Source organism: Gouania willdenowi, chromosome 9 (assembly GCF_900634775.1).
Source record: "Gouania willdenowi chromosome 9, fGouWil2.1, whole genome shotgun sequence".
Classification (NCBI taxonomy): Eukaryota; Metazoa; Chordata; class Actinopteri; order Blenniiformes; family Gobiesocidae; genus Gouania; species Gouania willdenowi.
The window spans coordinates 12,197,562-12,212,494 of NC_041052.1; the positions used below are offsets into that span (position 1 = coordinate 12,197,562).

General features: G+C 36.0%; 1 protein-coding gene across 1 annotated transcript in view; it reads right to left on the reverse strand.

The window, feature by feature from the left end:
- Positions 1–14,933, reverse strand: part of adamts3 (ADAM metallopeptidase with thrombospondin type 1 motif, 3) — a 208,010-nt gene that overhangs the window by 164,734 nt on the left and 28,343 nt on the right. Inside the window, exon 4 of the mRNA XM_028457181.1 lies at positions 6,910–7,066. Within this exon, the coding sequence (XP_028312982.1) occupies positions 6,910–7,066 (157 nt within the window). The remainder of the gene's footprint in view (positions 1–6,909; positions 7,067–14,933) is intronic.

The following is a 14,933-nucleotide window of genomic DNA, read 5'->3' on the forward strand; positions in this document are numbered from 1 at the left end:
ACCACCTGATCCCAGCACTGGGAAGCAGAAATAATTTAATAATACCAGTTAAGACCATGTTGGTCCTTCAGCTTAAACACAAAGCTTTAGAAATTGATCTCAGATATAAACATTGATGTTTATCTTTCACTAAAAAAAAAAAAAAAAAAAAAACACTATATACCCAAAGGGAATTTTACATTAGCCTCTGATTTACCACAATAACAGAAAATAGATGGAAATCACAAAATGAACCTTGTGAAACAGCCATACAGTTCCAGTCCTGTGGGAGAAATCTACCACTATTCTAATTCCACAAGTGGAATTCTCCACAAGGGACAGCGATTGTCAACCTGTGGCATTAACTGTTATTGTTATGAAGTGCTTTGAGAAAGTCCTTGTTGATTTAATTACACCAGTAATACCATCTCGAAAGGAGGACGCGATTCTCAGCGTATCTCACCTAATAGGTACAAATCTGAAAAACACAAAAACTTATGCCAAAGTTTTCTTTGCAGACTTTAGTTTTGTCATTATTAGATGGGTTTTATTCCCATTTGTCTGACAGGTCACACCAACTTAGGGTAAATGGTACACTCTATAGTGTCAAAAAATGTAGTACAGGTGTACTCCAGGGAGCTGTGGCCCTTTTTTATTTACACTTTACACTAACGACTGTAGAAGCAGTCAGCAAAACAACTTTTAAACAAATACTTTAAGTCTTTTGAATGCTGGACTGCCATTTGGTTGCCTTTTTTTGGGTAAAGAAATAATATTCTACCCCAGGGCAGTTAGAATCAAATTGAATATTTAAAGTAGAACGTACTTATTGATTTTCTCTGTGCTAAAAGACTACATTTCGCTCGCAGACTGAGATTATCTGGTGTGAGTGTGATGATGACCTTCTATAATGCCGTTATGAGAAGTATGATCGGTTATGGAATGTCTGCCGGCTATAGCTCTATCTGTTCAATGCAAGATTGAAAAAATGCTAAAATGTGCCAAGAAAGTGATCTGCAAGCAAAATTACCTGCCACTTCACTCTGTCTTTGAAAAGACAGTCGTTAAGCATGCACAAAACATTCTGAAGGCCATATCTCATCTTCTTCATACAGAATATGAATATTGCCCTATGGAAGAAAGTTCAGAGCGAGCAGATACAAAAGTAATTGCTGAATGTTGTCCTTCCTCCCTACTTCCATTAATCTACCTAAAAACAACATTAACATACACTTTTTATTGCCATATGGGCATTTTAATGGATATTCGATGGCATTTTACTGCCACAATAGTATTTTAATTAGGATTTTACTGCACTCTACTGCCATAAAGGGCCTTAAGGGGTATTTATTGTATTATAGGTACCCCCCACCCCCCCTTCCAGAGACAATAAAGTTTATCTGATATGAAATGAAAATGCCAATATGACACGGAATATAGTCTCACCTTCATGTTTTGGGAGAATACAACACATTTTCACCATTTTTCCGACATTAAACATTGGTTCAATGTGTAGCAACTGTTTAGAAGACAAACAGAAACATGTCAATATTGGGCAAAATCTCAAAAGACTGCTTAATTATTTGAGCATACTGTTTAAACTACTCTAGCATTGAAAATTTAACTTGATTTAGCTATAGAAATCAATGATGCACGATATTAGATTTTTGGCTGATATTAAATATGCAGATTTTCTTTTTCACCTCATTTGGCTGATACTAATATCAAAATGTGTCCCCTACACCTAAGTGCAAAGATCATCTTGTATATGTCGTGAAAATGAAAATTCAGCATATTCTATCACGCTCTATGGGCGATGAGGCGTCTACTGACATGATGTCTATGGGTTGATTAAGGAAGCAAAGCCCGTTATTTCATAGGTTAATTATATCTGCATCATGGCTAATGTCTAATGCTTATTTTTAATGCCAATACTAGCAGATGCTGATAGCGTGCAGATAATATCATGCATCAATAATATCAATCTCTATTATGTATTTTTTTTTATACAATTTTGGGAAATTTAGTGCGGCACCCAAAACAAAATTGTAATTAATGAAGTTGTAAGTTATATGAAGAACAACATAATACACAAAAATCCAGAAACACAGAACATGCAAAAAAATGTCAAGAAAAGTACAAAAAGTAACAACAAAAAAAAGATTAAAAACAATGTATTCATAAAACACACAAAATGATCACAAAAACAACATATACAAAAAGACACATAGAATTACATAAAATGAAAAGAAAAGAAAACACCAAAGAAGAAGCAAAAAAATATAACAAAAACACACACAAAGACAATAAAAATAAAAAGTTGGACTATTCTTCATATCATCATCTTCACAAACAAATAAAACAAAGTGATTCTTGTAACTGAGCTGCAGGCAAAATACACATTTACAATTTAAAGTGACATTATAAGCATGTAGTTTTTAGCGCTGAAGGTAGGTCTATATTGATGATGTGAATCCCAAAGTAGATGCATTAACCTGAACCTTTGATACAAAGTAGGATGATTCATTATGTATACACAGTCCTGAACCTTCCATTTGCATTTGAAATCCAGCATCTTCCCACAGGGCCCCTAGTTTTTCTGTCACTGATGTCAGACCATGTCACGGTTTGCTTTTGACCATGTTTACGTCCTCAAAATGCACTGAGTTGCAACAAGATTTGATTTGTGTTTGGCTGACTGAGCAGGTACACAGGGAAAACTCTTTAAAAGCCTTTATTTATGTTTTTAACACCCCAATAATAATCAATGAATAATCAGAATGAACTCAACTTGTACAACAGTTGACCCTCCAATATTCATATTGAATTTTCTCCAATTCCATTTCAAAGTTTACGCATTTTCATTTATTTTCCATTATATTGAAATTCCTGAATTTGTACCAAACATGTCTAATATGGTTATTTGAGGTAACTATTGTTATCAGTCTTATATTTCTATGCATCAGATTTGCAAAAGTAACGTTGGGTTGAAATCACGCAAGATTATGTAGCGCAGGATTTTGCGTTTGTTTACTAGAACTTTTGCGAGACATTCAGCCGTATGCGTAATATTGTCCCTAAACATTTAGGTGATAGTATATTCTGTTATATTGACATTTCTGTTTCAGAAGGTGAAGTTCAGAACTTTGTATCACAAGATTTTGTGCGAGATTTCTATCTCTGCTACGCATTCAACCCTTAGATAAGAATTCATAGGCCTAACTATGAGTCAACCATCCATTCACAGGGAAAACATGTGATGTTGTCCCAAAGAATGCATGAGAAGGTATATTACGTGTCATAATGACATTTTTACCGGATTTTGTTTGAATAAATTTAAGATAATGAAGGGCTATATTTTCCAGTTGTAGTTACGCGCTTCTCTCCTATGCGCATTCTCCGGTCCAGGCTGCTGACACGCCCACCACGCGTAAGGCAGACCAAAAGCGCGTATGTGTGAATGAAGGCGGGCTGAAGGAAAGGAGGCGATGTCTTTTTTTTTTGGGCCGTCTAGAAATCACGAAACATGGAGTTTTCCCAACGCTTGTAAATGTCATTGAAATCCGTGAAAATGATAAAGTTCACTTTTAATTTGAAACGCCTTCATTGATTAAAAAAAAATCTGACAGGTTGATTTGATCAAATTATTGCAGTGTGACTGAGGATCGGCCGCATTCTGTCCGAGTCACAGTTAAAATCTCTCTCCTTGATCATCATCATCATCATCATCATCATCACCATCATCATCGCTGTAAAGCGTGACCGCGTTAGACGCGCTGGAGATATGAAGAAATACCCCGGCCGCAGAGTGTCCTGCTTTAATGCAGAGGGATGTTTGCAGTGAAACAGAACTATTGGCTTCCATAATACGCAGTTTTAAATATAAATAGTTTAAAGCGACCTGAGCTGAGCCTCATTAAAATATGTGTGGGAACAGTTTGTGCTCCATCCTCATCCGCATATGACAGCTTGTTTCACTCTGTAGTGGATCAAACTGTGACTTTACGTTGGACATAGTATGAAAATAGTTGAATCATTGTGACCAACATGGACAGAAATCTGCATTTGTCAGAGTTTTAATTAATCGAGCAGCAGCAGCTGAGTGATCACAGTTGCTGCTGCACGACACGCGAGTCTGTGTGGCTTCAAATGTAACTAAGTCCATATTTCCAGTGCAATATAATGTTTCACCTTATCGGGGCGTTGCACTTATTCCAGGGTTAGAGGCACGTAAGAGGAAAAGGACTTGCGCACACCGGAGAATGCGGGTAAAGCCAGATTTGAATGGGAACACCCACATTTCAGGCCTGCTCAGCCCACAGTGCGTAACTGGGATGAAGGCGCGCAGCGATTGACTTAAGTACAAGGAGAATTTTGCGCTCTCGCTTTGTCGCGATGCAGCAATGTGAGTGACGTCCCGTGAATCAACAGAGCAGGCCATAGACATACACACATTCTATTGGCTGATCCTAACAACAGCTCTAGGGTACATTCAATAACACAAATGTTAAACAATTACACCCCAGTACATTATATCTATGGAGCAGACTCCCGTCCGTCCGTTGTCAGTGAATGGACACAGTCAGTTGTGATTGCCAATCAGATATCTTTGATTAATGAAAAGCTGCCCCTGTAGTGGGAAGAGTGTGTGTGTGTGTGTGTGTGGGGGGGGGGGGCACAGTGGGTCAGTTGGGGTGGCACTGCCCGCGAATGCCCCCCATGACGCCGACACTGACTGATGTTTAAGAGACTTTTTTGGAGAAAAGAAGCCACAAAAGAGCCTCTTTTTTTTTTCTTCATAAAAGCAGAATGTTCTTTGTATGAACATTTGCTACCAAATTATTTACTTCGGGGAAAATCAAAACCTGACAAACAAATTAGTAATGCAATAAGGTTGTCAAAAGGAAATCTATAAATCTTATGAATGCATTCAGAAACTAAGATTGTACTTTATTTGCTCTGCCTTCATGTTTGTTTGAAAGCCACATTCATAATAAATCAAAAATATCCAAAAGTTAGTTCTTGACTTTCTTCTAAATACATACCAGTCATCCAATTCTATCAGCCTGTCTCCATTATCATCAAAGGTAAAATAACATTTTTTACAATTTGTTACTGAGGAATATAATACATGCTTTTGTGACTAAAAACAAACATGTTTTCAATTTGGAAAATTATTTGTTGCATTCAAATTGCAAGAAAACATTGCGTTGAGATTCAACCGTGACTACAATTGCATTTTTCAACGCCTGTAGCTGACAGACAGGGGAAACACTCATGTGTTGCTCTAGAGCTTGATTATTATTCATAACAGCAGCTGCAGTGTTGGGAAGCTTCATTTCATATACAAACTTGTTCAGTTTACAAACTTTAAAATGAACAAGTTCAGTTCAAAGTTTCTTAATTTAAAAAAGTTTGAACCAAGTTGTCAGTTCCAAAAATGAACTACTTCATTGTTCTTATTGTGTGTTTTAGCCAGGTTTTCATCTCAACATCGTATTAATCTTAAGTTTTTAATTTTCTTATCTCTATCTATATCTGAGATCTGAGTCTTCACTGGGAAAAAGTTGCTGAAACAATACTTACGGTTAGGAATGGCCAATATCAACCAGAAAGATTTGATATCTAATGCCACACTGGCACATCCAGCTGTTTCTATTCCTCTGTCTTTAAATGTAACCCTATAAATCTCCAGAGTGAAAGGTTTCACGAGACAAGCTGGTCCATGCTTTTATCTCCAGCAGACTGAACTATCGTAACGGCCCAAAAAAGCATCAAACAGCTACAGCTGGTTCAGAACGCTGCAGCTTGGGTCGAGATTTTTAATCATATTATTGATTTCATGTATTTACTGCTAATTTTAATGTTCTGTTAAATGTTTTCCTTTTCACTTTTTAATCATGTAAAGCACATTAAATTGCCTTGTGCGCTATAAAACTAATTTTCCCTTCCCTATAAATTTTAACCCCTTTAGCACCGGCGACAACATTGTAGTATGCACACATTAAAATGACCTTAACTCCGTTAAAACTCGCTCTATTGGAAAAATTCCAACTCTTTCTGAAAGCTAACATGTTGCGCTTTACTGGCAACCAATACCTTAAACACGTTCCAATCTTCGTACAAAAGCTTCGTAAAGAAATCGTTACGGCTTGTGAGTGTAATAGTTGCCATAAAATGGCCTGTTTTTGCAGTTTTTCAGAAACATGGAAAACATTTTTTTAATTGTGACATTCTAAATTTTGTATATTAGTTAAAAACATTTGTTTATTCATGTGAGCTTTCATCGTTTTCTTCATACTAAATCTAAAAAAATATGTTTCTTCATTTTAAACTGATATTACACTGGTAGAACATGTAATGAATTGTAAACAACTGCCAATTATTAGACGTCTAAAGTCTTATGGAATAAAGGGTAAAAGCATTTCCTCATAGGACATTTACTGACCTTTTTATAGACAAAATAAGCAAAAAAAAAAACAAAAACAAAAAACAGGCAGAGATGTTAATATTACAGGTGTTAAAGGGTTAAACCCTTCACTATTTACATAGTTAATAGCATTGGGAGACGGTGATCAACGTCGCCCTCATATTGTCTAAATCTGATATAAGCCTGTAATTGAAGAGTACCGTACTTTTTCAGCTGCTGTAGGTAAACGTTTGGGTACACGTAATGTAATATCAGAATGTAATATAGCATATAAGTATACTAAAAGCTCTTTTCTTTAAAAAAATAAAAATAAATTACAGATGGAGCTGTAAAACTACTTTTTACAGGAATTTGACAGTGTTCAGTATACTATGACATGTTGATCAGTTGTTTTTATTTCTAAGGACTAAACACAGAAATGACCTAAACTTTGTGGGATCACGTCATTGTTAAAGCATTGATTGCCGACATTGTTGAGCGTTTGGATTGAACCATCCTACCTTGTAACTGGTAGTCCACAGAAATGTCTGAAGGGGACTGCAGCAGGGCTGACCTCCGATAAACCACATGGACGCGGCCCTGGTCCTCCAAATCTTGAGTTCCTTTCTCCAGAGGCTCGATGAAGTACTCGTCTGAGTCAGTGCGGATCATCCCAGCCTGCATTGCAAAGCACGATAGGTAAAGTTTATAAACTCAAATACTTGAAATATAAAACCTGTAATAAAATATATTTTATGAACTTTATTTTCCCCCAAAATTTATCCAAACCTTTTCTCGGAAAAGGATGTTTGAATGGGGGGAAGAAATAAATAGTATGTATCGGGGCCGGCATCGCTGTTAGGCAACCCAGGCAGACGCCTAGGGCGCCATCTGCTGGACGAGTGCCAAATTGCCCCCCCCCCCCAATTTTTTTATTTTTTTAAATATTAAAAATGTAAAAACGTATAATAAACTTTAAACATGTCTTTTATAATCACTGTACATCTTTTATTTTAATTAAATAATAATAATAAAAGTCTGTAACTCCAACTGCTGATCTTCTGCCCACATTTATGCAGATTTATTTTTATTTAAATATTTGTTCTATTCTGTTGTTTGCACATTGTGTTCTTTGGTTTTAAGATTTTTCTTACTGACTAGTAAAACCAAATAGAAAAGTAAAAAATGCACTGAAAGTTTTATATTTCATTTTAACTTTTGATTGCACTGTTTTGCATTGCTTTTTGCACCGTTGTTGTTGTTGTTCCCTTAGGACATTTGCAATATACCTGTAGATGATATATTGTATAATAGTGTATTACTCATTTTTGAAATAGGTTGTATTTTTTTCAATGGCTTGGTTTCCATGTTTTGTCTTGGGTTTTTTTTAATAAATAATAATGCTTTAAAAAAAAAACTAAAAACTTAATTTTCTTTATATTCATTTATTTTGGATGGGTAGTGGCAAAGAATGACCTAAAGCTGGCCCTGGTGTGTGCACTAGAAAAGGGATTCTTAATGAAAATGAAAGCACAACTACCTGATTCATGTTTCATTCTGTAGAAAACGTGCATGTCTATTTATTTTTTATTTTTTTAAATGTCATTATGTTACAAGAATTCATGCCGGAGCAGACATTTGAGTAAGATACCAACTGTTTATTACAGCCTGACTCGTAATGGTCTTTTTCTGTGACATTTTAAAATTGATGCTGAGATTCCATTCCAGTGACGACTTCTTGTCTGTTTATGTCAAACAGTGTCACATCATAAGAAAATATTTGAAGCAGATTGCTTTCTGATTGCTATCTACTGCAACCATATGTTTTCTAACAAGGCAGCAGTCACGCCTGCCCAGCAGATATATAGACATATTATCCTGCAATCAGAATACAGTTCATCCAACAACGTGCTTTTCCACTGTTGTACTGAAGTGCAGAATTAATCTGCATTATATAAGAGGAATCCAGAGATGTTTGATGCCTATAGCACATTGCTAGATGTGATGTGCTTTTGATAGAATGCAGTTTACATGCCCTTCAAAGCTGTGAAAAAACAATTAACCTTCAATAGATGAATAACATGTTTGTATTTCAGACATTCAGAGAAGGAAGCACGTTTAGAGGCTTGTTATTTTGCAGACAACTGTGGAATAGAAAATGGTAAATAAACTGCAGCTTAATGGCTCATAAAAACTTGATGATGCAATAGAACATCTGAAGACATTGCCATACTGGTTCAACACATATATAGGTCGTATTCAATAATGCTGTTACACAATTGTCTAAATGTTTGTGGGTGGGTGAACAACTCCACTCTCAGTGAATTATGCTTTACAGTAACAGGAAGAATTGACGCTTGATATGTTTACGTGCCTCAACAGTGCTCAGGGATGGCCAGTCACCAGGCTGACCAATTGATTCCCCGCTATGTCTGTTTTTATGGAAAAGTTTTATAAGATAACATGCAGAAATATGCGCCTTTTTGTTCAATTTGCTGCTTATAAGGAATACAACAAATCATCTGCCTTTAGTCACATTCTGAAGTGCAGCTTGTTATTTTCTATTTACATTTTTGATATAATTTATTTGCATCATGTTGAATGGCACTGTATCACATTGTGTAGAAGTGAATCACCATCAAATCAATATCAAAATGCATCAAACTGGGAACAGGGGTGAATCATATCATCAGGGGCTTCAATGCATTGCTAATGTATTGTATCGTTGGTATTGTATCGAAGTGCGCATCGAATCATTATCAGTGATGGAGATTCACATGCGTAGTGTTTGTGCTTCAATATTCCCAACACAGCACACATATTACCATTCTATCCCACCACCTACAGTGTCTTTCCCTAAGCACAAAATCTCATGTGATCAAACGTGATCTAACAACGTGATCTAATGCAAATCGAGTCCCGCCAAAAAAAAAAAAAATAAAAATAAAATTGAGTTAATCAGAAAAACTCTTTAGCAGGAAAAAGCTGTTACAGCACACCTGTGTGCACACAGAAGAACCTCTCACAGCGGAGCAGAGGAATGTGTTCTAGCCCTCGCTTTGGTCGGTCCATCCTGTTCGTGTACTTCACCTCACCGGCTTCACCTCGCTCCGGCCTCTTCACCAACACTCTCCTGGACTAAAGGCACGGTGCTAATTTCCAACTCCCATCCTCCCTGATCAGCCTTTTTATGTGATTATACTACTATTAGTCCGGATGGCTGGGGAATCTGCTGCACTGACAAGCTTTCATCTTTAATTCCCATGCATTTAAAAGTGAATTTATAATGCCCTGCCATCTTGCACTCTATGCCATTTCTCTTCTCTTCTCTGCTGCGGCCTATGCACATACACTCCTATAACAAGTCACTTGAGCATATATTTGATATTAGTGACATCAACCATATAGTTACGCTCAACTAGTGCCGCTGATTTGGAACTCATGTACTCAGTTTTAGTGCAAAAACACACTTTACTGGTGAAGCAAAAAATGTCACTTGTACAGAATTTGGTCACATCTTTTTTTTGAACGGGGGGGGGGGGGGGTCATGCATGCTAATGGATAGTTGACTTACTGTAACTGGCGTACCGTAGTTTTGTATGAAATAAAGATTGTCTTGAGATATTTGCTAAATGTTTTCAGGTTTTAGTGACAATATTAAAGTTTTCTGCAACAAGCAGTGGCTGAAATAACAGGTCACTTATTTTATATAATTTTAAATAAGACGTAACCATTTTTTAAAATAACAGCAAAGCATAACAACAGGTTACATGTATTCTGTTTTGAATTAACTTAACAGTAACCAACTTAGCATCTGCATTGCTTCACCCCATGGAATTAAATTCGGAGGATCCAGCTCTTTTAGTGGGGTCTCCTAACCCTCTTCCCCTGGTCAGGGGTCTGCAACCTTTACTCTACAAGGAACCATTAAACCTCATCTCACCTGGATTAAAGTCCTCCTGGAGCCGAAAAATACCTTCTCAATGAAGACAATAGTGTATTAAATTATATACAGTTAAAATTATATAGATTAATGTTTGGTTTAACTTATATTGATCATGTAAATGGAGACTTAAAAACAGTTTAAAATAAAATAAAATAAATTGACAACAATAAATAAAACAGTATCTTGCATTTTAAAATTCTTACACATCTCAGTTTACACGAACTCAATGTTAAACATTTTTTTCTTTTTTGGTTAATGTATTTGAAAGGCTACAAAAAGTAACTTGAATTTGATAACACATGATCATGTGATCAACACATGCTAATTGCTCATTTCTTGCCACACATAAAGCATGAATATTTACCTGGCACGTTGACGGTTAAATTAATCTTTCCCCACACACTTAAAATCTCTATGTTCTTCCAGAATAGTGTTTTTGTTGGTTTAGTTATGTGACCAGGGATTTAAAACTAAGGTTAACCACAGGTGCAGGAAAGGTAGATGTTGCAGGAGGTGAAGTAGGAAGGTGCTGAGTCATTGCACAACGTGATTTATTTTTAAGTTAACTAATTGTTATATTTTGATTTTATTTGTATTAATGATTAATAGCCTCTGTAAAAAAAACAACTTTATTTCAATAGTTTTTTTTTTTTAAAGCTATAGGGAGCCAATGCAAAAGAGTCAAAGAGCCACATTAGGCGTCATATGCTAAAAGGGGAGCAGGAAAGCAAATCCAGGCTTGCCATTGGCTTTTGAAAATATTACAACAAATCAAGGTAGTGGATTTAGTTGTAACACTCCGACTTCATTTGCATGAGTTCTGTTAATACTGTATTTTCCGGGCTATTGAACGCACCGCTGTATTGGCCTCATTCCAATAATTCAGCAATTTTTCAAGAAATACTCCGTAACATCGGCCGCACCCTAATGGCTTCAAACGACTCGGCCAATCAGAACAGGAGGGTCGGCTGGCTGCTCGACTCTTGGAACAAACCTCTCTGAGGTTTCAGTGCATTTCCATGTATTCTGATCACGTTCAACTGATGAGTTTCCATCTCCACATGAAATCACATCTTCACTGCTCCGTGTCTGCATATCAGTACATTTACAGCTTTCTATGGTCAATTTTTACTGGAACAAGCCTGATAACCACCCCCTCTGCTCCCGTGCACCATCGTCTCAGCAGCGATCAGTCAGAATCTGGACACGATTGCTTCTGAACAAATGTAACTTGGTTCTTTGGCAACTTTATGACGTTTGTTTGTTGTTTATTTCGATCATACACCTTTATAAACTTTATCCGGAATGTTTCAGTGCTCTCTCTCTCTCTCTCTGCATGTGTCTGTGTGTTTGTGCGTGTGTGTGTGTGTGTGTGATCACTCCTGATAAACCTAACTCAATGATTTGACCACTTTAGGCCTTTTCTTATCAACTACTATTAAAAACTGGCCATTTCCCTTCACGATCGGACGCACACGAATTATGACGCCTTATTGAGTAATATTGTTAAGCTGTGAAAGCTTTCCCTTTCCCCCACATTATCACAAGCTGGTGTCTGAACGTTCAGTTCACCGTGATGTTCGGTGACTGTTCAATCATTCTGCTGTAGAGGTGACTGTCAATAATATTTTGTGTGACTGACGGAAAAAGCCACACATGGAGTGCACCGTCACATTGCCCGTAACCTCAACTTAAAAAAAAAATAATTATTATATGCCGCAAAATACGGTACGACTAGTCTTTTGGCTTTAGTACTGGACAATTCTAATGGTTTTCAGACAGAAATCCCCCAAAGAGCCTCGGACAGCTACAGCTGATTCAGAACGCGTGTATGTATAAATCTGTGAACGGGTTTGGTCCAGAATACATCAGTGAGATGTTCGCCAGGTATGAACCCAGCAGGTCTCTCAGATCTATGGACACAGGTCAGATAGTGGAGCCCAGAGTTTACAGCAAACATGGTGACACTGCTTTCAGTTGTTATGCTGCAAAGAAGTGGAACAAACTGCCAGCAGAACTGAAGTCAGCATCACATGTGAACGATTTTAAATTTAAGTTAAAGGCACTTCTTTTTCTCTACTGCATTTGATTGAGAGAGAGATTTTTACTTTTTTTATATTATTATTGATTTTTAAACCATATGTGTATGAAATGTTCTTTAAAAATACATTTGCCTTGCCTTTACTAGTATTACTAGTTGACTAAAAACAGTCTACTAGTAGTACTAGTGATATTTTGAGTGTAATAGTACAGTATTACTAGTGAACAAAAATGTGTTTTGAAGTTGCTTTCAAACTGTGTCCTGAATGAAATGTGCATTTAAAAAAAAAAAAAAAAAAAAAAAAAAAAAAAATGTTGAATCCGCCATCTACAGGGAAACAGAAGAAACCCTGTCTGAGTTTGATAAAATTCATTGAGAATATTTCAAACAAATACAATGGATTACCAAGGCTTACTGAAAAAGTTGCACCGACTCCATCTACTACACAGTATTTCTGCGACTGAATCACATCAAAACTTTGAAGACTGTACAAAGAATGCAAATCAACACAAAACAACCCCCGTCCTTTGAGGCTATGACAGCTATGAAGCTGTTATGGCAGCTGCCGATCAGACAATGAATAGATGACGTGCACAAGAGGAATCAACGTAAAGAACCTTTGATTTGCGCTCTGCAATAAGAAGAATGAAATGTGCATTGCATGTTCAATAACAGAGGGAAAACTACTTTATCTGTTGACTTGCCTTCTAAGAATTGCTGCAGCTTGAGGAAGGTAATCTTATCAGCTTTTGTGTCCCGTGTTGGGGGAACATGCAATATTTATTCAGACCCTCATTAAGTCGATAGCATCAAGGACCTTCATATAAACAAAATCTAAAAAGTATCAAATATTAAACTACCTTCCCTCAAGACGAAATTATCACTATGATGAAATGCAAGTGTTCCAGATTCAAGCAAAACAACTCAATTAAAAGGAAGACACGTAAATGGCAACAGCTGACGGTGTCTTAGAAATGTTCTTTTCCTTTAGAAATTTCTTACTTTTTCTCATTTGAAGTGTTGAAATGGGTCTGCCTTGGCAGATTCAGCAGCAGACGTAACGCTTCAGCCGGAAGGGGTAAAATTTGTTCTTAAACACAGAGCCTTCCACTCAATTTTCATCCAAACACACATTTATTGGAGCTATTTGCATAAACATCCCACCAGCAATTCTATACAAGGCAGAAAAACTTTAAACCTGTCAGAGATTTCAAGCCAAAAAAAATGTATTAAAAAAAAACAAAAACAAAACCAGACACTATGAACAAAGATCTAAAAATGAGAGGATTTTAAATGACCAGCACAATCAAAGTTGATCTATCCATTCTTTGGTTAAAAAAAATAAAATATATATATATATATATATATCATTCAAGCAATCAATCCCCTGATTCCAAAATTCCAAGGCTTTGTGACTGTAAAATGTCAGGCATGCAATGCTTTTGAATAGCTGTAGCTCAAACTCAAGACATACAACAGTATATTCTAAATAATAATAAAGGTTAATTTTACACTACGGATGATGTGGTGTTGCAATAGCAATACTTTCTGCATAGAAATACATAAACTTATTTTCCATGGGAAAAAGAAAAACTATTTAAACTATGACTTTATAATACAGTATATACAACAGGCCAAATAGGGACGATAATATTTCTAATAATCCTACGAGTAAAAAAGTAAATATTCACTGTTTCACCAGTTGAGTTTAAGTTTGACCTCTACACCTTGAAAAAAACAAAAGTACAATATTTAACATCTAATACTTAAGGGTGTACGATCTGACAATATTAGATTGTTAAGGATTTAAACATGACGAGAATTTAATCACATTTCATCCTTAATGAAGAAAAAACTAAAAAGTGCCTCAAAATGTTGATATTAAGCTGCTAGTGATTAATAAAAGGGTCTTTATTGTTTTTCTTGTCAAACTAAATTGAAAACAATAAATAAATAAATTGAGTTTATATCGCCCATCACGATTTTGAGGAACAATATTAAGATATGAATAATAATCCATATGACACAGGCCTAATGTAACCAAAGCAGTAACATTTTATAATAATAATAATAATGATACATTTTAGCGCTTTTACAGTGCTCAAAGACGCTTTACAGGGATAAACAATAAGTAAAAATACAGAAGCATAGACTTAAGTAAAAATACAGTGTAATAAACAACAGGTAGACTACAAGATAAAATGGCTATACATTAAACGCAGTCTGAAATAAGTGGGTTTTGAGGTGTTTTTTGAAGGTGAGAAGGATATGATTGTCAAAATTGTGGGAAATGAGTGGTTCAAAAGACTGCTTTATCTATATGGTATTTATAGTAGGATGTTATTAACATTAACGTGTTATCTCAAAAACAAATGGAAATCACTAGACTGATATCTAGTGTTGCTACACCACTTTTGTTAAACAAAGTAAAATGACTGTGTGTGAGTTTGATAAATTGCTTACAAACATTTTTTAAAATGTTTGAAAATGACCCTGACTTAAATGACCTTTTATCCCTTATTTCCATTTAAGGCGATGATTTTAAGGAGGTGAATTGT